This window comes from Ctenopharyngodon idella, chromosome 6, assembly GCF_019924925.1.
Source record: "Ctenopharyngodon idella isolate HZGC_01 chromosome 6, HZGC01, whole genome shotgun sequence".
NCBI classification, from domain to species: Eukaryota; Metazoa; Chordata; class Actinopteri; order Cypriniformes; family Xenocyprididae; genus Ctenopharyngodon; species Ctenopharyngodon idella.
This window is the reverse complement of record NC_067225.1, coordinates 11,475,676-11,498,192: the sequence shown is the minus strand read 5'-3', so window position 1 is coordinate 11,498,192 and position 22,517 is coordinate 11,475,676. Positions and strand designations below refer to the sequence as shown.

The window sequence follows — 22,517 nt, the reverse complement described above, 5'->3', positions numbered from 1 at the left end:
ACAAATGTCAGGCTGGAGTTGAAGGCGAAAGGAAGACAGGGATTTCAGCGGCGAGATAAGAGGGGTAATCTTCCACATCCACACCTCCCTTCTCAGAGAGAGAGAGAGAGAGAGAGACAGAGACAGAGTTGGCCGGAGGGCAGATGAAAGCGCTGCTCCACCTCAAGTGTGTTCTTATGAAACGTGATGTGATTAGTCCATATATGCCACTCCGTCACATCATACTATATGCATTTAGAGATTTATATGGATGTTTTTAGTATATGGAAGTGCATTGAACCGTTTTAATAATAATTAACTAAATAAACCAAGTAAATTATGTATATATACAATGTTCCCCCTTCCTTTCACACACAGTTATGTTTTTTCCCCCCCTAATTTAGTGCCAAAGCATCAATAAAAGAAACTTTTGCTCACAATATCCGTGAATATACACAGTTTAAAGCGTTAACACATGCACAAACAAACTAGTTTGTGGACTGAAGCACGCTTCTTCTCTCTGCTGAGAGCCCGGGTGTGTTTAAAGGTTTTGATGGACAGTGAAGTGGAAACCCCACCCCCGCGCGTCCGCTGGATAACGCGGTGTCCCGGACTGGATCATCCAGCTTCAAACTAATATTTAATGTTTTTCTTGACACACATCAGAGCAAATACACACGCTTGCAATAGTAGTTACATTTAAATGTGTCTCTGCATAGGTTTACTACTTTATAACACATGCGTATATTAATGCGTAAAACCTGTGTTTGATATTGCTCTCGGGCACCAATAATAAACATTATAGCTAACTACAAAATATTGGGAAAGATGAGCATAAGATGCATAATGCTTGTATTTTAAGTTGATTTATTTCCCGTATCACAAATAAATGATGCAAGTCGCATGTAACAGCACTAGTGTGGAACGCCTCTTGGAGTGATCCGTTCCGCGTTTTCCTTCGGCTCTAACTGGATGATCTGTGTGTATACGGAGCACACGGGGCTGATAGAGGAGAGAGACGGGTATGGATCCGTAGCTCTCGCGGCTGTCTGTCTCGTTTCCCGGGACTCTCGTTCTGCATACCGCGAAGCGCGAGCTTCGGGTCGTGCATGTTACATTTGAATGAGAGCAGGAACGCACAGCGGCGGGAAACAAAGGCGCATGCAAAGGGAGCAAGCTGGCTGCGCGGCGGGGGATGCACGGGCACAATAGGGAAGACCACACTCTTCTGCTTTAGGAGGACAGTGTTGCAATAACATTTCCCCCCAGACAGACGAGCCTCGCAGCGGGAAGCAGGAATTTGAAGCCGGACTTTACTTTTCTGTGAACATGATGACGGGACGTTTAGGTGACTTGACGGGGATCCTTTTCTGAAAGCGCGACAGTCAGAAGAACGCACCGGCACCGCAAATGGATTTTGTGCACATCACAGCGATTTTATGAGACGCAACTTCTTCAACACGGAGCTAAGATTATTATTATGTGCTCTGGGAGTCACCAGCTGTGAGTGAAATCACACAAGAAACGTGAATTCATTTACTTGGATTTGGTTTCTGAAGAATGTACTTACTTGATTCTAATTATCCGGAAAGGATGGAGCGGGGTACGCCACAAAGAAAAACCGTGTACCGGATATCTTTGACATTAGTGAAGAAAGAAAATCTGCAGGATGGCGGAGGCTCGGCGCACCGGCGGCTGGAGAACCCGAAAGTGAGCGCGTACCGGCGGGAGGGCGCCTCTGAGGCTCCGCGGAGCTCCCCGCTGGAAGAGCTGATAGAAGTGGAGGAGGAGTCGGACGAATTTTCTACGCACTCGTACATGAGGAACTTCAGGACCTTTAGTACTGGACACCTTGAGTTGGGCAGGTTGAAAATCTCCAGGAGGGCGCAGCATTCACATAAAGACAGAGAATTAAATGAAACTTGCGTCCTGCCAGAGAACGGACAGAGGAAGGTTGTCGAAAATGGGGCACCCGTGCACAAAAGGGCCGAAGATATAGCTGAAAGTGACAGATTGAAGCGTGGAGAAATCTGCAGCACTCCTGCTGCTAATGGAGAAAACACAGGCATTGGAAAGAAAACCCTCAAGACCTCCCGGAGCACAGAGGAACCGGTCAGTACGTGGTCAGATGAGACCTCTGAGGATTCCAAAGCTGGCAGGACGGCTAAGGAGAGCTGCATCTCCTCTTTGCTGGCTAAAGGGAACGGGAAGTCACCCAAGCCAGCACCTCAAACCCCTCCGGCGAAGAGGCACCCAAGCCTGCTGCGGCGAAGTTTCAGCTTTCGCCACTGGACGGGCGGAGAGTTGACCCGCATACGTGCGCTCTCCAAAGAGAAGCACCACAGCAGCTCGGGCTGCATTGGCCGGGACGGAGAGGAGAGTCAGGCCCAAGCTGGCGTGGTCCTTCAAAACATGGCTTTCACAGAGTCAGAGTCCGCTGAGAAGCGAAACACTTTGGATGTGGGTGAGGTTCTGAGCAAAACCGACTCCGTGACGGAGCTGGGCCGCAGGGAGAGGATGAAGGGCAAGAATCGCACATTGGACAACAGTGACCTTCTCAAGCTGTCGGATAAATCTTTGGCGGACAAGGAGGGTTTTATTAGAGGGACGGGCTCCCGTTCCAGCGGGCAGGAGCGTAAACTTATTCGATTTTTCAGTGGTATCTTCTCAAAGCGAGATCAGACGTCCACGCCGCTTAGCAGCCCCAGTAATCGAGCTCTCCGGAAAAACGGCCTGCTGGGAACTCAGCGGAGATCTGAAATGGGCTACTCGCAGTCCAGCACTGAGAGTGTTAATGGATGCACACTGGACGGTAATAGCTGTTTTTCTTCTCTCTCTGCTTCACATGGTATTAGGCAGGAGGATGCTCTGTTTGCTTTTGTGGAGGTAGGACAGGGGCTACCTCCACAAATGTGGAGGTGCATGTTTGTTTTGGACAGGAAGGTGATGTTTAGCTGCTTCTTTGCAGGCCGTCTGTGTTTGTGTTTCATTATGCTGTGTTCTTGCAGCTTACTCTGAGAGTGTTTACATTCTTGAACCATGAATGTAAAAACCCTCATTTAGTTCTTTATCCTGCTTTGTGCATTTCCAGCAAAATGAATAATGTCAGAGTGACAGTTTCTCCCGCTTGTCTTTTCTTTGTGATGGCCGGAGATAATGTAAGTGGATTGCACTATTCACATTTATTACACCTTCTTCTCTGTTGTTCTGAATCCATTATCTGACTCTCTGTGTTATGGGTGTCTGTGAAGGCCACCACCCTCTCCTGTCACTAATATGGTAATGTAGAGCTGCTGGTTGATACTGTTTCATAGAGATTTGAATGAATTACCACACACCATCTACTGCCTGTGAGGAGCAGACCCTACTGAAAGACAGATTGCCACTGTCTGTAAAACAGGCCTCTTGGTGACGGGGTTTTCAAACTTTTGATCTCTTATCATCTTGATCCCCTTGCAAGGGACACCCTTCCTAAAATATAATGCAGCATGCAATTAACCTGTAAAGACTGATTTATACAGTTAACAGTCATATTATAAAGATTTGTTTATCCCCAAAATTGAAATAATTAAATAATTATTAGAGGCCTATGAAATTAATTTCATTTTTTCCCATTTTAATTTTTTTTGGACCAGTCATAAGGGTCAATTTTTTGAAATTGAGATTTATACATCATCTGAAAGCTGAATAAATAAACTTTACATTGATGTATGGTTTGTTAGGATAGGACAATATTTGTTCTAGATACAACTATTTGAAAATCTGGAATCTGAGGGTGCAAAAACAAATCAAAATATTGAGAAAATCGCCTTTAACGAAGTCCTTAGCAACATATCCACTCACAAAAATAAATTGATATGTGTACAGTAGGAAATTTACAAAATATCTTCATGGAACATGATCTTTACTTAATATCCTAATGATTTTTGGCATAAAAGCAAAATTGATCATTTTGACCCATACAATGTATTGTTGGCTATTGCTACAAATATACCCGTGCGACTTATGACTGGTTTTGTGGTCCAGGGTCACATATTAATGGTTAAATTAAATTTTAGTAATCAAAAAGCATGTCTAATTAATTGAAATCATGAAACTACAACAATTTATTAAAAGTTTAACAAAAATGACATTTTTAGGACCCTATGAAGTATGTTTTTTTTTTTTTTTCCCCCTCAAATTTTATTTTTATTTTTATTTTTTTTTTTTTAACAAATTCTGTTTTCTGGATTCCATTTGAATGGTTTAATTAAATGTTAATATTCAAAAAGAATGTCTAATTAATGAATTGAATTCATAAAAACAACAAAATTTATTACATTTAAAAAAAAAAAATCATTTCTATGAAATGTTTTTATTTTTTCAGAAATTCTGTGTTGTGTATTTTAATTTTTCTGGCAATCAAATGAAGGCATAAAACATTAATTTTATCTTTTAATCAAATGAAATTAAACAAACTTTTTTGTCAAAGTGCTTTACTGTTAAAATTAAAACATGGAAGAATAATCACAATTTTTCTTTAAAAAATAGTTTTAATAACAATTAATTATTATTATTAATGTTAGTATTATTATTACATTGAGACGTACCTAAATTCTAGTTTTTCTTCAAGTTAAACCGAACTTTTATTTTGACGGGTTGCTGCGAAGACCTTTTGAGTTTCTGTGTGTTTGATATGATAATTTTTCTCAGATGAAACGGTAAAATACTCATGAACTGACTCTCAGAGCGGCTCTGCATCACGGAAATCGTAGGACCCTAAATTACTTGGTGATTTGGAGTTGACTCCTTTAAAATAATACTAAAACATATTTCTTACTGTTAAAAACGTATGATCATTCTCATGATTTTAAGTAGTTTAAGTAACTTTAAACAAATTTAATTCAAATCTTAAGATAGTTACTTTGACAACCCCAAAAATGCTGCTATTTTTGGAAATCTGGTCAACTCGGTCCTACTGTCAGGTCCTGCGGAGATTAGTGAATGGACAATCTTAGACAGGATATTAAACCCAAAAGAAAGAGTTTTTGACAGTTCCTCTCTGTTTGTAAAATATTAAATTTTGAAATATGTAAGATGATGGTGATGCGATTTTGAATTAAATTGGAAATATTTTTGTAAATGTGTCAGAGACGTATCTCAGCGGAGGGAGTTATTCCAGGACAGTGTTAATGATCAGGTCAGCGCTAATGCCCATGACACGGCCTGTAGTAAAAGCTTTAGTGTCTGTGGGGACAGCACCTTAGCTGATTAGCCGTTTCCACATTCCTCAGATTCCTCAGAGGCATTCCTGACTTTCTTGAAGAAATACATTCTTGTCAGTTAGATAATGATCTTACATTAGATCAACAGTGTCATGTTTCCTTTAAACGAGCCGCTTTACCTGGAACTGTTTAATGATGCACCAATCTATCCATCAATTGTTGAATCTTTTGTTTTCCACATTATAGGAATGACAGATTTGGAATAACATAAGGGAACTATAATGACATAATTTTTCATTTTTGGGGTATTTTTAAGGGCTTACCAGTGACGTATGGTCATTGAAGTGATAGTTTATTTTACAGTATCACTTTTTTTTGTGAAATTAGTTGATTTATTAGTGATTTGTGCGAACACTCAAATTTTCTGATTGATTGCATTTCTAGAATGGTTTTCATTTTTTGCTTTCATAGCACAACTATGTGAGGCATTACAACACACACCTGCCTCCTTTGAGGATTATTTTTAGCTAGTTGCTTATTTCGTGACTCGGCCTGTGTGGACGTAACTCTGACGTTTCTTCGCCATGCAACCTTGGAGTCAGTAGTTCATTTCAGTTCAGTTAGCATCACTGTGTTAGCTTGCAGCCGGATGGGGCATGACTTTCATTCTTTTGGCTCTGGTGAGCAGGATGTGAGAAGGCACTGCAATGTCAGCGTTATATAGACCTGCAGGGTTTATTCCCAGATGGATCCTGCATATGGATCAGATGCCCTCAGACAACACTTAGCTTGAATGTGCAGCGTTCAATCATTTGTAATAAGAGCAGAAATGTGTATTAATGAAGTAAAAGGGGCAGTTTTGGTTTTTATTTCAGACCTCAGTTCACAGAACTCTTAGACTTCGGGCAGATATTCACTCAAACATGCCTGCGACTTGGAAGACAGGATGTCATGGTTATTGCTGCTGATTTTTGGCTGCAGTTCAGAAACACAGAATAAGTTACTGACAATTGTGTTCATTTGTTTGGGACGTTAGATCTGTACTCTCCATCCCAGGCTGTATACACCTATGCTAGGGATGTCCCGATCAAATATTTTGTGCCCCTGATCCGAGTCATTGAATATTGAGTATCTGGCGATGACAAGTCCCGATACGATGCTTGTATTTTCCTAGTGCTTGGTGCACACTTTAAGTACGTTAAAGTTTAAAATGAAAATGAATCCACTGTGTAGAGAGTTGCTCAAATGTAAAAAAGGGGCATCTATCATATATATATATATATATATATATATATATATATACTGATAGATTGCTTCTGAAAACTCAGTTGCACAGTTTTAGGTAGTTTTCATAAGCACGTCTTCATGGAGAATTTATTCAAACATATAATTAACAGTAAATAAGCTCCTCTCTAGTGTTTTTTATAGCTAACTAAGGAACTGTGAACAGTGGAAAACATTCCTGAGGTATATGTGACGTGATGTGACATTGTTCACGAGCTGTTTTATTGACGTCTTTCAGCGGTTGAAACACAGATTAAGTGATTACATGACACATGATACATTCCGGTAAGTTGTACTGTATCTTTCAACATTCCTTCTGATGTTCATGCATGTTTTTAAAGATGTAACTTGTATTAATGTTGAAGAAAAGATTCGAGCTCCGCGCTGCCGCTTGCGCTACAGCGATCCGTCACGTCATATTTAACAGCGTCAAAACGCCATTTATTGTTTTAATTTCATGATAAAATCGACAGAACTTGAAAACTCTTTTTCATATCAGAAGTAACAAAGTTCTTTGTTATTATCGGATGGGCCAAAAAGAGCTAAATTCAACACAAGAGATTTTCTTCACAAATATTTGCAGTCTGAACACGTTTGGAGTTTGAATAATAATGGCTTTTATTGGCTGATACCGATTGTTAGCCAATACATCGGAGCATCTCACTAAATATAATATTTATAGTGCATCAACGTGTTTATTTCTAAGTTTAGAGTGGCAAAATAGACTCTAAATGGTCTATGTTATTATTTATTCTATTATATTCTATTATTATTATTATTATTATTATTATTATTTTTTATTTTTTTTTATTTATTTATTTTTTGCACCACATTTGCTATCTTAGAACATTTCAACAAAATCGAATGCTTATGAAAAGCGGAACTTGCATTACCCCATTTCATTGATGCTTCCATGTTGAAGTGGCTAGAGGAAGTAATGGACACCAGTTTTTTACATTGAGTCATTGGTAGTGTTTTAATAGAACTCACTCTCAGTTTCCTCTGGAACAGTGATCACTAGGGTGTCCATTTCAGTGTTTTGCTCAGATATTCACTGTTGGTAGGGTGATTATTGTATATTGTGATATTGTATATTATGGGATGGCTGGAGGGTCTGATCTGTGACTATTTGCCCCACCCTCAACTTGAGCCATCCATTGGTGTCAGATATGGATGAGTGGGTGGGGTTGTGCGTGTGTGTATGTGCGTGTGTGTGACCTACATCTACAGCCATGCAGAAGTAATGCCGGTTGCATGTGGAACTGTGACATGCTGGATGTGATAAGAGCATGGCTGGAGCTCATGGGACGAGTGTCTGAGAGTGGAATGGAAGCAGACTGTCTTGTATACACTCACACATAGACAGAAGTTGGAACGTCTTTTTGCAGACAGTCATTGTCAGTGACACTGAGTCAGACACTGCTCTGGATTTTTTTTTAAGGAGTGTTTAAATATTGTATGAATCTTTTTTTCACACTTAAGTTTTTACGGGCCATTTACACAGAAAGGGTTTTTGCATCAAAAAACGGGGCAGTGGAATAAAAAGAAAACGCAAAGACAAGTTGAACTACTTTTGACTTGGCACTGCATTCTAACATCTCAGTGCTCATTCACAAGATGATGCAAAAGCATGAGTGCAAAAATCAAAGAGGTCCATCTAGTGCATTTTTATTTATAAAAACAATAGAAAAGAGCGTTCTGTGTGAACATCTCTTTATTCTGTTGATATCTTAACGCCACCTTTTTCTTTTTCTCTGTTATGCACTCCCTCACACACAAGGAAGACTTTTGTGTAAGGATGGGAGTCATAAGAAATGATTCTGATTCCTTAATGGATCCGTTAATGATTATTTTATTTAGATCTTTTATTTTATTTATTCATGGGTCAATGACGTGATGGGTCATTTTTTTGTCCAAAGGAATTAAAAAAAAAAAAACAGCAGCAAAAAAAAAAACACTCATACAACTAGAAATCTCTTATTGAACCCTAAAAGTGTTAATTATATTTTGCTAAATATAGTCTAAAAGTTTTAGACTAGATTTTAAAAGATTTTGAAGTGTCAAAAGGTCATTCGGTTTAACCGTCCAAAGGCCAATACAGCCATTTCATTTGTGATTAAAATATCTAAAACTGTAATAAATGTATGTATTTTTTATTCTGGCATGATTTTATAACATCATATATCAACATAGTGCAAAATCGTTTTAAAATTATGTGTAATGGTCATGAAGCAAAGTAACTAACTCTCTTTTAACTATTTGAAAAATTAATGTTTTCACTTGCTCATACGCATGTCCCGAAACATCAGGTCATTCGGTACAACCGCTATAAAACATGGAAAATGTTGTAATATTTTAAAATCTTGAACTAAATATAAAATGTTTGATTGTCCTTTTGCTAGCTAGCTAGATATCAGCCTGTTAGCATTGTTTGAAAATATTGTCATTCGGTATAACCGAAAGTGTCATTCAGTAAAACCGAAATTTTGGTTAAACCGAATGACTTTTTTGGTGACAAATCTTGTAATAAATGACAAAAGCAGTGTTAATTGATTATTAAAAACCACATAATATCATTGTTAACACTTAATAAAACTTCAGAATTAATTATCGCCATTATGTTTTTTTTTTTTTTTTTTTTTTTACACTTTTAAAAACCTTATTTGTCAATGACCCAAATATAAAAAAGAAAATAAATGCAATTCATATTGCATTCAGTGCTCTCAGCAGTCATTCATGATTTTAACAGATCCAATATAACAAATAAGAAATCATTTTAATATAACTCTTATAAAATATGTTTGCATTTAAAAGAATCGATTCGAAAGAGAACTTCGTTCGGGAATCAAACTTTAATGTTTCCAATGTATGTTTTTGATTCCCGTTCACATCAACACATTGTTTGGAATGAAAATCCAGTCTGGAAGAAAGTCAGTCAAACAGTATTTACATGCTTTTGAACAGTCGTTTTTTTGGGTTGTTTTTTTCGCTGTGCGATGGAAAAGAGATTAGAACACCTATCTGTAAAAAAAAAAAAAAAAAAAAAAAAGTTGCACTGACCCATTAGAAGAACAAAAAGTCATGAAAATCCTTTGGTTCTGGCTCTATTTTTTATGGGAAAATGAGAAAGACATAATGTGAAAGAAATGTAGCTGTGGATTTCAGCCAGAGATGGATTTTCGAGTCGTACTGTATCCATGCAGCTGTCATCACTGCAGTGTGCTGTAGAACATCCACTCCAGAACAAAGACACAGCAGGGACAGACTAAATGTGGCTTTTGTTTCCCATGTGGCACAAGAAGAGGAAGTAAAGAAGAAGGATTGAGCCAAAGTAGTGAATTATTGTGTGTGTGAGGGTCTGTGTTCTTAGAAGGTGGAGTGTTGACACATGATTTGGACAGGCATATAGACATAGCAGAGAGCAACTAGGAAAAGCAGGAAGGGACTCGGTGCAGGCCAGACTCAAACCTGCATTACCCGCTTTAGCAACACTAGAAAGTTGCAGTAACATTGTGTCCTAACCAGACACGATGCTGTGACACATGATGAAAGTAGTGCTGTCAGTCAATTAAAAATAAAAATTCTGTAATTAATCGCGTTTATAATATATTTTTTTTATTGTAATATTTTCTTAGTTACTCTCCAAATTAATGTATAAACAGTATATTTTAAATATTTGTTTAATGGCATCTTTTTATGAATGAAGGGCAGTTTCACTGATACTAACACTGCTACTGATGAATCTGTGAAATGGATTTTTTTTTAAAAACATTAATTATAGACATTCATCATTACAGTATAACTAAAAGCTATCGATTTCAATGTTTATTAGACTTTAAAAAATAACTACTTTTAATTAAAGTGAACTTAAAGCAATCTTCACATAAATCCATTATAATAAATGTCATATTTATAAATATACAGAAATTGAATAAAGTTATCAATCTTTACAGTCTTCACTGCATAAATTATAAATGAAATATAGATTAATCCTTATTAAATTGTTTTTAAATCCTTATCTTTGTTCTTTGATGAACATTAATGACAGACATCACAGCAACTGGTTTATTAGGCTGCTGTCACTTTAAGAGCTGCCGCTGCCGAACATGACACGGATCTGACGCGCATCTCATTTTCTCACAACTCTCATTTTCTCAAGTTCATTTAAGATGTTATTTAACTCATTTACGACTGCTCTTATGAGGATACTCCACAAAACGAGCATTTTGGCATAATTCTGTGTGTTATTGTTTGTTCAAGCGCGAAAGAGAACTCGATACTGGCGCGTGATATGCAACAAGCGACGGGATTCTGTTTCTGCAGTGTTGCGGTTGGTCCAACAACATACAAAATATGACCATGATAATCTTAGATATTGGTTATGTACTTTATTTAATGTTAAAAAATGAAGTGTGAGTTTAAATATTTTGCGTCACCTTTATAGCCATACTGAAAATATAATAGATAATTCACCTCAGATCTTGAAAACAAATTAAAGGAAACAAGAACAGGATTGTTTCAGTCACTCACTATGTATTTTGAACAATGTTAGAATGGTGTAATTTTTTATGAACTTACTCCATGTTGGTGTGAGTGTAGTGTGCTTGCAAAGAGATCCCACCCACACGCTCTTCTGATTGGCTGTGATTTTTTTTTTTTTTTTTTTTTGATTGATTTTGTCACATCTCGTAGTCGTGTCACATCTGGTGTGGGCGGACAAATGGCTTGTCGCTGGAATCTTATCGCATCACGTCTGGTTAGGACACGGCGTAAGTGTGTGTACATTTTTGCAGTAGTCCTTTGTGGCTACTCCTGGCTCTGTACCACTGCGGAAGCAGTGCTGTGTAAAAATAACGAGCCCTAACCGAGTGAACAGTGATGGGGGGTGGAGTGGACCGCGTCTGAAACTCAGATGCGCTCATCCTGCAGTCTGTGTTTTGTAGGTCAGTCTCTGCCTGCATTCGTGATGTTAGTTGGAGCAGCCGTTGTTATGCACCGGATCTTTTGAAAGTTTAATGAAGTAGTTTAATACCTCTTACCTTTGCAGTTCAAATTTTCCATATTTGATGGTGGTCACGGAAATGTAGAGCAAGGTTTACAAAATGAGTGTGTGTGTGTGTGTTGTTTGTGACAGAGGGAGAAAGACTGTTATAGCTGTAGGCAGTAATACTGACCTGACCAGTGGAGCATGGACACTACACAAATACTCACACACGCACATGTGCCTTCACTAACTATATGGTATTTTCTCTGATGAGGGATGACGAGAACACAAAAATAGATATCTGCAGCCGTGCATTTTTTTTTTTTTTTTTTTTTTTTTTTTTTTTAACACAGAATATTCCCATCTTGCTTTTTTTTTTTTTTTTCCCCATCTCAAACAAGTTTACATTTTGTATTGCATAAGGTTTGCAATTTGGCTGCGTGCAATGCAAACAGTGCAGAATAATAATAACTAAGGGTGTGATGAGATATCGTGCCACGAGATCTCGCAATATTAAAATTTGATGGGATTTCTCGTCAAGTTAGAAGCAATATCGCCATGACACAGTATGAGGGTAAAATTAGCATAGAATATGCCATCGCTACATTTACATTACATTATGGTCCCCACTGCAGCACTACCTCCACTGTCTTTTGCTTTTTTTATAGAAATAAAAAACATTTAATTCAGTTGTATAATGCTTGCTTCAGTTGTAAACATCTGCTCTGCTCATCCAGCATGAGCTGCAGAGTCGCACACAGTGCAGCAGGAATCAGTTCGCTGATCACGTGATGTAAGGCGAGATGACTGACAAGACCATGGCGGAGGATTCGTTGCGCAACAGAGCCTAAGCGTCTGATAAATGTCTTATCTTATAGAATGCACGCTCAGCACTGCCGCTCCATATACACAGAGTATGTGCGATCGTGAATTCGAAAGCGAAAGTAAAACGCAAGCTCCCTTATGTGTGCAAATTAGGCTACGTACAACAGCCTGTCTCCAAATATCAAACCTATCTTAGGCCGGGCTATGTAGTTGTAACCACCTCTTAGCTCTGGTCTCTGTTTGCACTTTGAATATTGAGATAGAATATTGAGTGAATAATGAATATTGAGTTGTTTATACTGTTTTTATTTCTATGTTTAATTTATGGAAAGGAGTTCAATTAGGAGGTCACAGATAGCCTCAATCAGAAGTTCTGGAAGCTCATAATTCATGTACGTTAAGGTCTGAAGGCCTGAGAAGTTTGTCAGGTTCATGGTGTTAAATATTTATTAGACACTCAAAGACTTGCTTACAAATGTGTATTTACTTTGTCTGCAGTATATGAAAAAATTATTTGATTATTTGCATTTCAATTATTAGACAGAACTGTTAAACAAAGACGGTAAACAAATGACTGAGAATGGGAAGTTGAGTTCTCAGCCCCGTCAAAATAAAAGGCTGATGCTGATAATTAAAAAATGGCAAATATTGGTAGTGGTCGACTGATATATTGCCAAGGCCAATATGTTGGCTGATATTTGCCTTTTTTTTTTTTTATAAATATCTGCATCAGCTGTTAAGTTTTTCTGATTGGCCGTGTGTTAGAAGCAGGACTTTAATTTTGACAGGCGGCGATGAGAATGACAGCGCCTGATCACACATCGCTCACAATCTCCATTTTCATTAGTTTATGTTCTCTATTTTACAGTCATATAATGCGTTATTAGATAGAACTGTTAAAGAAAGTAAACGATATGCAAAAAAGTTTAGCGTTTGCTTTTATATTATTAGTAACAAAGGCAAACAATAGGCTATAATACTTTCTCATTTACCGTCAACATTCAGCAAATATGCATCTATATCATTAAAACAAATTTCTGAATAACTAATAAACATTTAATTTTAAATATCCAGTTGTCATTTTCACTGTGCTGTATGTCAAATTAATGTTACCTTGTCTTTATTTGGAAAAATATGATTACCAGTGCGCACAAACTTACAGGATTACTGAGTGCCCTGTTAAAGTGTTTACTTCCTTTTTATTAATATATTCATATTTTTAAACAATTACTTTATTAGTGAAAAAGTGTAACAGGATTTCAGAATCAAGAAGTTGCCATCTAAAGTATACACAATACTGGCATGCGATATGCAACAAACAAAGGGATTCTGTTTCTGCAGTGTTGATCCAGCAACATACAAAATATGACCATGATAATCTCAGATACTGATTATGTACTTTATTTAATGTTGAATGTGAGTTTGAATATCATTTTGTGTGACCTTTATAGCCATGCTGAAAGTATTACAGATAATTCAGCTCAGAAAGGAAACAAGAACAGGATTGTTTCAGTCACTCACTATTTGTTTTGAATAATATTAAAATGGTGTAATTTTTTTTATGAATTTGGTTATGGTACTTATTCTAAGTGCAGTGTGCTTTCAAAGAGATCCCACCCACGCGCTCTTCTGATTGGCTGTGATTTTTTTTTAATATTTTTTTTTTTTTAATGATTTTGTCACATCTTGTAGTAGTGTCGTCTGGTGTGGGCAGAATATGTTTTATATATCGGCTTTATATCGGCCACCCTGCTCTCTAAGATATCGGCATTGGCCATCAAAAAATAAATATCGGTCGACCACTAAATATTGGTTATATATTGGCCTTGAATAGAATGAATAAAATCAAAGTCACAGAAGAATCATGGGATTTTTTGTGTTAATATTAGAGGTGGGCAATAAAGAAAAGATTTGATTCAAACCTCTTACTCCAGAGTTCACGAGTCATTAGCTTGTGGATCAGACTATATGTACAGCAGTGTCTCTCTTTCTCTCTCTCTGTTGTTTAGGTTAATTAAGTGTCTAGTATATGGATCAGCAGGGTCTTTATGAATCACAAATGCATCCCATTCTGAGGTTCATTACCCTTAGACACCACAGCACAATCCCATTAAACACATGCTGTGTCTGAATACACACCTGCTTGTGTGTGAGAGCCACAGAGAGATCTGTGTGAAGGAAGAGCAGGCAACCGGACAGCTTTATGATGACTACTAGTGTTTGGAAGCAGATTACATGTCTTCTTCTCTCTGAGTGTTGATACTCTTTTAGACTCTGATCTGATCCAAGCTGGTATTAAGGTCAGTCAGTGTGTGTGTTTGTGTCTGAGAGAGAGGATAAATTAGAGCTGTGCCACATGCTCAGAGGGAACCAGATGCTAAACAGCGGGAGGGAGTTTTCTCCTCTGTTTGTAGACTGTTGTCATGATCATTAGCTAGACTGTTACACTGGGTTGTGTTGTGTGTGTGAGAGAGCATCAGTAGCTGTTATTGGATGTGGTTAGACAGCTGTGTGTGTACAGATGAATGTGATCATACTGATCACAGAGGTCACTTCCTAACTGGATGAATCAGGCAGACATTATTTCCTCGTCTCTCACCTGACCTCACGACACTTCAGTTCATGGTTAGCACTCTTGTTAAGATCGGGAAGTCATTCAAAGGGCCAGATGGTGTCCCAGAGCAGAATGAGGGGAAGGCAAATGGAATGTGTCATGTAAAACAAGATTTTTTTAGTCGATACTATAAAAAGAGTGCTGCAAAACAAGTCTTTCAGACTTTGTCATGGTATTTACATCACAAACTGTGTGCACAATAACAAATGACCACACACACTTAACCTGTATTCAATATCCAGCAACTTGTCCCATACTAAATAAATGGCAGTAAACAGGTTTACCAATAGACAGAGGACATTTAAAGGGGTGGTTGATTATGATTTCACTTTTTTAACTTTAGTTAGTGTGTAATGTTGTTTATGCAACATCTGCAAAGTTACGACGCTCAAAGTTCAATGCAAAGGGAGATATTTTCTTTTACAGAAATCACTTTTTAAACGGCTGGTAGGGACTACAACGAGCTTCTTCTCGGCTTAGTGACATCACAAACCCTAAAATTTACATAAACCCCGCCTCCTAGAACACACAACAAAGGAGGTGAGGCCATGTTGGGCTGCTTTAGAGAAGAGGAAGAGTTGTTGTAGTAGAGTGTTGTTGACATGCCGTCATTTTACGCCGAACTGCTTCACAAACGAGGGTCAATTCAACGCTGAATTTGCACAAAAGATTAACATGACGACACATGCTAGTGGATGAGTTGAATCAACTCCACAGCAACTACATAAATTTATCCACTAACCATTCAGAAACGTCCAGTTTCATTCTAAAAGTTGTAACTTCTTCCTGAGTCTCTCCATCAGTGTCGACAATGTAAGGCTGAACACCGTTACTGACAATCCGCATTTTGGCTGCGTGAGATTCTCCAGCTTTGTTGTTTTTGAGCAACCGAAGCATGAGCTGTTAAAGCTCCGCCCTCTTCTGGAAAGGGGGCGGGGAGCAGCAGCTCATTTGCATTTAAAGGGACACACACAAAAACGGTGTGTTTTTGCTCACCTAAATAGGACCAAATTTGACAAGCTATAATAAATGATCTGTGGGGGATTTTGAGCTGAAACTTCACAGGCACATTCTGGGGACTTATATTACATCTTATAAAAGGGGCATAATAGGTCCCCTTTAAAAAAACAAATTATATAATTATATTAATAAAATTGTAATATTAATGTATATTAATAAAATATTAATAATGAATATTGTTTTTGTTTCATAATGATCATTTAGTCAATATTGGGGCAAATAGAAGAAATACAACAATTAAAAATCTGTTCTGCATATTGCTTATTGAACACTTAGAAATCTATTATTCTTGGACAAAGCAATATCGGATGAAAAAAAAAAAAAAAAAAAATGGACTAACGTTAAATTGCTATAGAAATGTAGGATGTGGTCCATTTAGTTTGTGTTAAACTGCAAGACTTGACCTGTAGTAAGAAAATGTCCCTCACACAGAGCCTTTTTTTCAGTTGCTGTTTTGCATAGGAAGTGCTGTGCTGCCCACTGCTTTACTCAGGGATTTGAATGAGTTTTTGCCCATCCGTCTGTCTGCGTGTGTGGGTGTTGTGAGGGGTTGTAGTGGAAAACTCTTGTATTTAGTTTTTTTGTTATGTCTTTTTCATGGTTGTTTGCTTGTTCACTGTCCTATCTGTGCATGAAATGGAAAATAAAGGAAGAAAGGGATGGAGCGGTGAGATGTTGCCTGGGAATGTGAAACTGGAGGTGGGGAAAGCCCGTTTGGGTGTGCCAGCTGAGATTTGTCTCCCCAAGAGTTTGGGAAATAGATGTGGAGGTGAGGAGAGATATAGAGAAAGACAGCTGTTCACATCTTGTTCTCAGCAGCAAAAAAAATTATGTTTATTGTAGCATTCCTGCAGCTTAACTGATCGAGCGTTTCGCTTTCAAAACTAAGATCATGGGTTTCCCCAAAAAGCACAGACACAAAAAAAATGAATACTTTGTGTACTTAAATGTCTACTATAAGCACTATAAGTCGCTTTTGTTGAGTGTCTGCCAAATGCATAAATATTGAGGACCATATATAAAAATAAAGAAATTGGATGAGCAAATGTGAATGATAAATATTAGGGCTGCCCTCTAATAGTCGACTAACTCGATGAGAAGAGGCTTAGTCAATCAAAAAAAATGATTAGTTTGTTAATCACAGAAAACAAAACCTTCACAGGAAGTGTCAAAATCAAACAGTCTGTGACGGACAGATTGTTAACTGCAGGAAATCCAAACATTCGCCCATCATTCATCAACCTCAAATATGGCTTATCACTTGAAACATATAAGTAGTAGCAACTTTACAAGTCCGCTCGCACTAACGTTAACCTAGATAAATGTGTGCTATTATTAAGTGTTTGTGTGGAGAGAGCGCTTACTGCATGACATGGAGGCGCTGGCGTGATCACTTGCATTTAACTTAAAATACTCCATCATTTTTGCTCATACAGATAAGAGTAACCCAAACTTCGAAACTCTGAATAGTTTGCTTTTATTTCTGTAAACTCACAATAACAACAAAACGGTGTGCTTTTGTAAAACAATGAAACACACAGGATGCGTTTTCTGCCGTCTCGGTCTCAGTGAACTTGAGCACGTCACAAAAACGAACTGAAACTTATATTTGCCTCACAGACATGAAAAATACATCTATGGAAAGCTTGAAATGTCTACTTTTAAATGAACTGATTCAAATCTAAAACAAATATTCTCCGATTATGTAATCCGTCCACTACTGCGGAGATGACGAGTCAGCATCGTCGACTTCATCTTTGCATCTGGAAACACACAAAACACTAGTTTATCAATAAATTATTAAAATGTTCAGACAGTCTTCTTGTGTTTTTTTTTTTTTCACGCCACATTCATAATCATTACGTTTGCTGGTACACTGCTACAAGCTTGCGTACGTTTGAGCGCTGATTAGGTTATATATGTATTATATATAAGCGATTAAAGGCTCCTTATGATGATATATATGATTTATTAATATAAACGCACAATTAGTCATCTAATCGCTTAATGGAACGACTACTATTTGACTAGAAAAATCTTTAGTCGAGGGCAGACCTAATAAATATGTAATATTCTGAATAAAGAAATCATCCAATGCAGAACATTTTTACATAATTTTGTCCTAAATTAATTGTTCAAATAGTTATTTTATTTTATAAGTTGATTTTTTTTTTTTTTTTTTTTACCTTTATTATTATTATATAGGTAAGTTTAGAGTGTATCATCATTTCATTATTGTTCACAAGCACTAACTGCGTAGCTTTCAGGCTCTGTCTCTTTTCTGATCCCACCATCATGGCACCTCGGCGACCCAGTGTTGTCTGTCACCTCTGCAGTGAAGGACAGCTGTGGTCTGCCACCTCTCATGCTCATGTTCTGCCAGGGCACTTGTGCCAAGGAATTAGGCCACATCTGCATGTTTTCCCAGTGTGAGTTGCAGCTGCACAGAACAGATAGCAGCAACCAAGCATTTCTGTGGCTTACATTCAGAAGTGAGATCAGGAGGAGGATCATCTTGTCTGGCGTTAAGAATTCATGGCTCTGTGTGTGGGAGAGCAGTTGGCGTATCTTTGCTGCAGGTGTCACCTGTTCAGGTAGTCGATGAGCAAGATAATCGAAGAAGAGGACAAGAGACAGTTGGCTTGAAAATACTCGCCATGTTAATGCAAATTCTTGAGCTTAGTGCAGTGTTTTCTGTTCATCTCCATGTCTTTAGGGCCCGATGAAATCCGTTTTATTTATTTATTTTACCATTTTATTTTTTATTTTTCCAAATTCTCTTTTCCTTTTTACCTTTTCAGGATTCTGTTTTTTTTTTTTTTGTTTTTTGTTTTTTTGTATTTCATTTTAATGGTTAAATTAAATTTTAGTAATCAAAAAGAATTTCTAATTAATTGAAATCATGAAACTTGTACAATTTAACAATTTATTAAAAGTTTAACAATAATTACATTTTTTTTTAGGGCCCTATCAAATACGTTTTATTTTTCTTTCTCAAAATCTGTTTTATTTTTACCAAATTCTGTCTTTTCTGGATTCCATTTTAATGGTTTAATTAAATTTTAATAATCAAAAAGCATATCTAAATAATTGAATTCATAAAAACAACAACATTTATTATAATTTTTTTTATTTAATTTCTATGACATTTTTCAGAAATTCTGTGTGTATTTAAATTTTTCTGGCAATCAAATGAAGGCATAAACATTAATTTAATTTATCTTTTAAACATATGACATTAAACAAACTTTTGTCAAAGTGTTGCACAACAGAGCTTTACAGTTAAACTTAAAACATGGAAGACAAATTGTGATTATTCCTTAAATTAATTTTTAAAAATAATTTATTATTATTATTATTATTATTATTATTATTATTATAAGTTAGTATTATTATCACATTGAGACAAAGCTAAGTTCTACTGTACAACAGCAATATATTTCTGTCACAATTTCTTCAAGTTAAACCAAACTTTTATTTTGACGGGTTGCAGTGAAGACCTTTGAGTTTCTGTGCGTTTATGATATGATGATAGTTTTTCTCAGATGAAATGGTAAAATGCTCATGAAGTGACTCTCAGAGCGGCTCTGGAGATGTTCATGCGTTCATGTCCTCATATAGTGAGACGGCAGAGGCTGAAAACAGTGCGAGCGTCACGCTTGATTCAGTGTGTGTGTGGGAAATGAAACCGCCCGTCTGTGCCATTCATTCACACAGAGACACACAACATGCTGGATTCATATTTCATATGAATGTTCATAAGAAACATTTGTTTTGGAAATCAGGCTACACTGGAGAAAAAAAATCAATTTTATTACTCATCAATCAGACTACACTGGCCGCGTTATGTATTTTTGCGTGCAGCCTTTTTTGTGTTTGTATCTGGGTACATATTGCTCTCATGTGTTTTTGCTCACCTTCTGAAGAGGTCACATCCTCTTTTAAGCTGCAGTCAGGTTATTCCTGCTTGTACAGGTGAGTGTTATGTGTATAAATTCTCCCTTGTCTGTCATCATTTCCCTTCTAATCCTGCCAATGAGCTCATTTTCTACACATTCCTTCCCAAAGCGCCACTGGCTTTCCACTGAGCCAAGCATTTCTGCCTCCATCCATCCATCCATCCTGTAACTCTGTTTTCTCATTCTCTTGGTCCCTTTCTTCCTGTCCTTGGCTGGTGTATCTATCTGCAAGCTTCCCATGTTTAGTTCTGGGTCTGTGCCTGGTGGATTATGGTCACACTGACCCTGATTGGCCACTAGCAGATGTCTTGATGTCTGCCCGCTCACAATCAGCGGTCACAATGGCCCTACTGTACAAGGAGCATTTCCAGTGAACGACTTTTAGAGTGCTTTTATGACTCTCATGAATGATTCACTTGCTTTTTCAGAAGCATCTTTGCAGTGTTCCTTTTGAGAACGTGGTCTGCATGAAGACCTTTCTGTAGTGTGCTGGTGCAGATGTCTTCATTGACCCTTTGAGTCTTAAAGGATCAATTCACTTCAGAATTCAAATTTCCTGATAATTTACTCACCCCCATGTCATCCAAGATGTTTAAGTCTTTCTTTCTTCAGACGAAAAGAAATGAAGGTTTTTGAGGAAAACATTCCAGGATTTTTCTCCATATAGTGGACTTCACTGGGGTTCAACGGGTTGAAGGTCCAAATTGCGGTTTCCGTGCAGGCTCTACACGATCCCAGACGAAGAATAAGAGTCTTATCTAGAGAATTTTCAATAAATAAATAAATAATGTATATACATTTTAATCACTAATGGTCATCTTGCGCTGCACTGCGTAATCACGTTGGAAAGGTCACGCGTGACACATGCAGAAGTACCGCGGTATAGCGAAAAACTCCTTTCAAATGTGATTGCGTAATGCGTGGCGCGTCGCAGAGCTAGAGTTAGTTCATTTTTCACCCAGGTTGGGAATCACTTGGAATTGATTTTCAGGGGAATGTATGTCATACTTCAGTTGAATCAAATTAAATTAAAAAATTACATTATATCTAAATAAGTATGGCTGTTATCTATAACATCAATTAAACATTAAGTACAAAAGGAGCTGTAAATCACAAGATATCATAACACAAATGCTCTGTTAAATTTATTTTGATTTTAAATCTCTAAAGTTATTTTGTCCATAAATCTCAGCTCTCTTCTGGTTACCATCACAGTTGATTGATATAATCACTGCTTTGGGAGTGTTTTATGCATTTTTAATAACAAATGACTTGTGTACAAGTTAGTGCCCTTTTTTCCATTGTAAATCATGTGAAAAATGTGCTGAAGTTCATGTGATTGTGACTCTGTGTTATTGCAAGCAGGGCCAAGTCAATTCTGATTATTTTTCAAGTTTCTGATCATTTTTAAACATTCTCAAACTTTTCTGGTACCGACAGCTTGTCTCTCAGAATGCGTTTGCGATCTGCCTCGAACTCCATGTTTTCAAATGCTTATAATTACACAAAAGTTATTGTGATTGCCATTGGATCTCATCTGTGTACCACTGCTTCTGTATGTTTTGTGGAAGGACTCTCGACTGTAGGAACTCAGTGTACACCCACTCTTAGGTACACATTAAACAAGATTTGCCTCTGAGACAACAAATACAGCTTCTTTAGGTCACTGCAGACGTACTAAACCCATGCTAAATTATAATTAGACAGGCCTAGAATTAGGGATGCACCGATATGAAAATTTTGGCCGATACGATAACCGATAATTCTTTATATTTGAAGCCGATAACTGATATATTGGCCGATAAATCGAAATCAAAATTTTTATATCATTTTTGAGAGCCTGATTACAAAAGTCTCACTATTAAAAGCCATGTCCCAATCACACAATTATAGTGTTCTCATTATAATATTACAGTATGTAGCCTATATGTACTTAACTGTATTTTCCTTTTTGAAGTGATTTCAATCATATTTCAAGCAATTCATAACCATCATGGCGAACAGTGCGAATCTGAAGTGTCTCAGCTGAAGGAAATAATCCATCATTTATCGGCTTTAATATATTGGCCAAATTTTCTTATTGTATATATCATATCAGCTGATACCGATACGGTGGCTGATATATCGTGCATCCCTACCTAGAACAAGTTATCAGATTTAAAGCATAGAAATGAACTACAGGGTCATCTTTGCCTCCAGATTTGAAATATCATTTATTTGTCATTAGATAAATAGCTTGTCATTTTTGTGACATTTTTGCCCCAACATCTGATTCGTTTTTGACCTCGGCGGTAAACAAGACTTGCAGGAGCAACCAATGTAAGGGTTGTCGAGATTTTAGATACAGCTGGCTGTTTGTTACCCTGGTCGCCCTCCATGAGCTGTCAATCAACAGCTTGAGCAAAACCGCACTCACCACAATTGATAGCAAACAGCTGGCGAACGCAAACACTCAGTGTGACTGATTGATGAGGATGAATTTATAAACATTTAGAAACCCGCCGTCATGATTTTGCTCAGCATTAGAAGAAAAACGTCCCGTACTCAGATGGAAAGAAGCCGGATAATGATGGGACCCGATAACAGAATTGTGGGGGATGGAGTTATTCTGGGGGGTGTTTCAATGACCCGTGACCATTTCCTCTCTG

General features: G+C 37.4%; 1 protein-coding gene and 1 long non-coding RNA gene across 6 annotated transcripts in view; one reads left to right on the top strand and one right to left on the bottom strand.

The window, feature by feature from the left end:
- The window catches only part of LOC127513925 (uncharacterized), a 757,994-nt gene that overhangs the window by 361,663 nt on the left and 373,814 nt on the right, over positions 1-22,517 (bottom strand). The gene's annotated exons all lie outside the window — the stretch shown is intronic.
- The window catches only part of agap1 (ArfGAP with GTPase domain, ankyrin repeat and PH domain 1), a 200,933-nt gene that overhangs the window by 51,837 nt on the left and 126,579 nt on the right, over positions 1-22,517 (top strand). For 2 of the 5 annotated variants that reach the window (XM_051896067.1, XM_051896066.1), the window contains exon 1: positions 969-2,791. The exons of 2 other annotated variants lie outside the window; for them this stretch is intronic. In XM_051896067.1, the coding sequence (XP_051752027.1) occupies positions 1,540-2,791 (1,252 nt within the window). In that variant the 5' untranslated portion in view covers positions 969-1,539. Of the gene's footprint in view, positions 1-967; positions 2,792-22,517 lie in introns of those variants that run through there. One more of the 5 variants, XM_051896068.1, reaches the window with a different exon arrangement.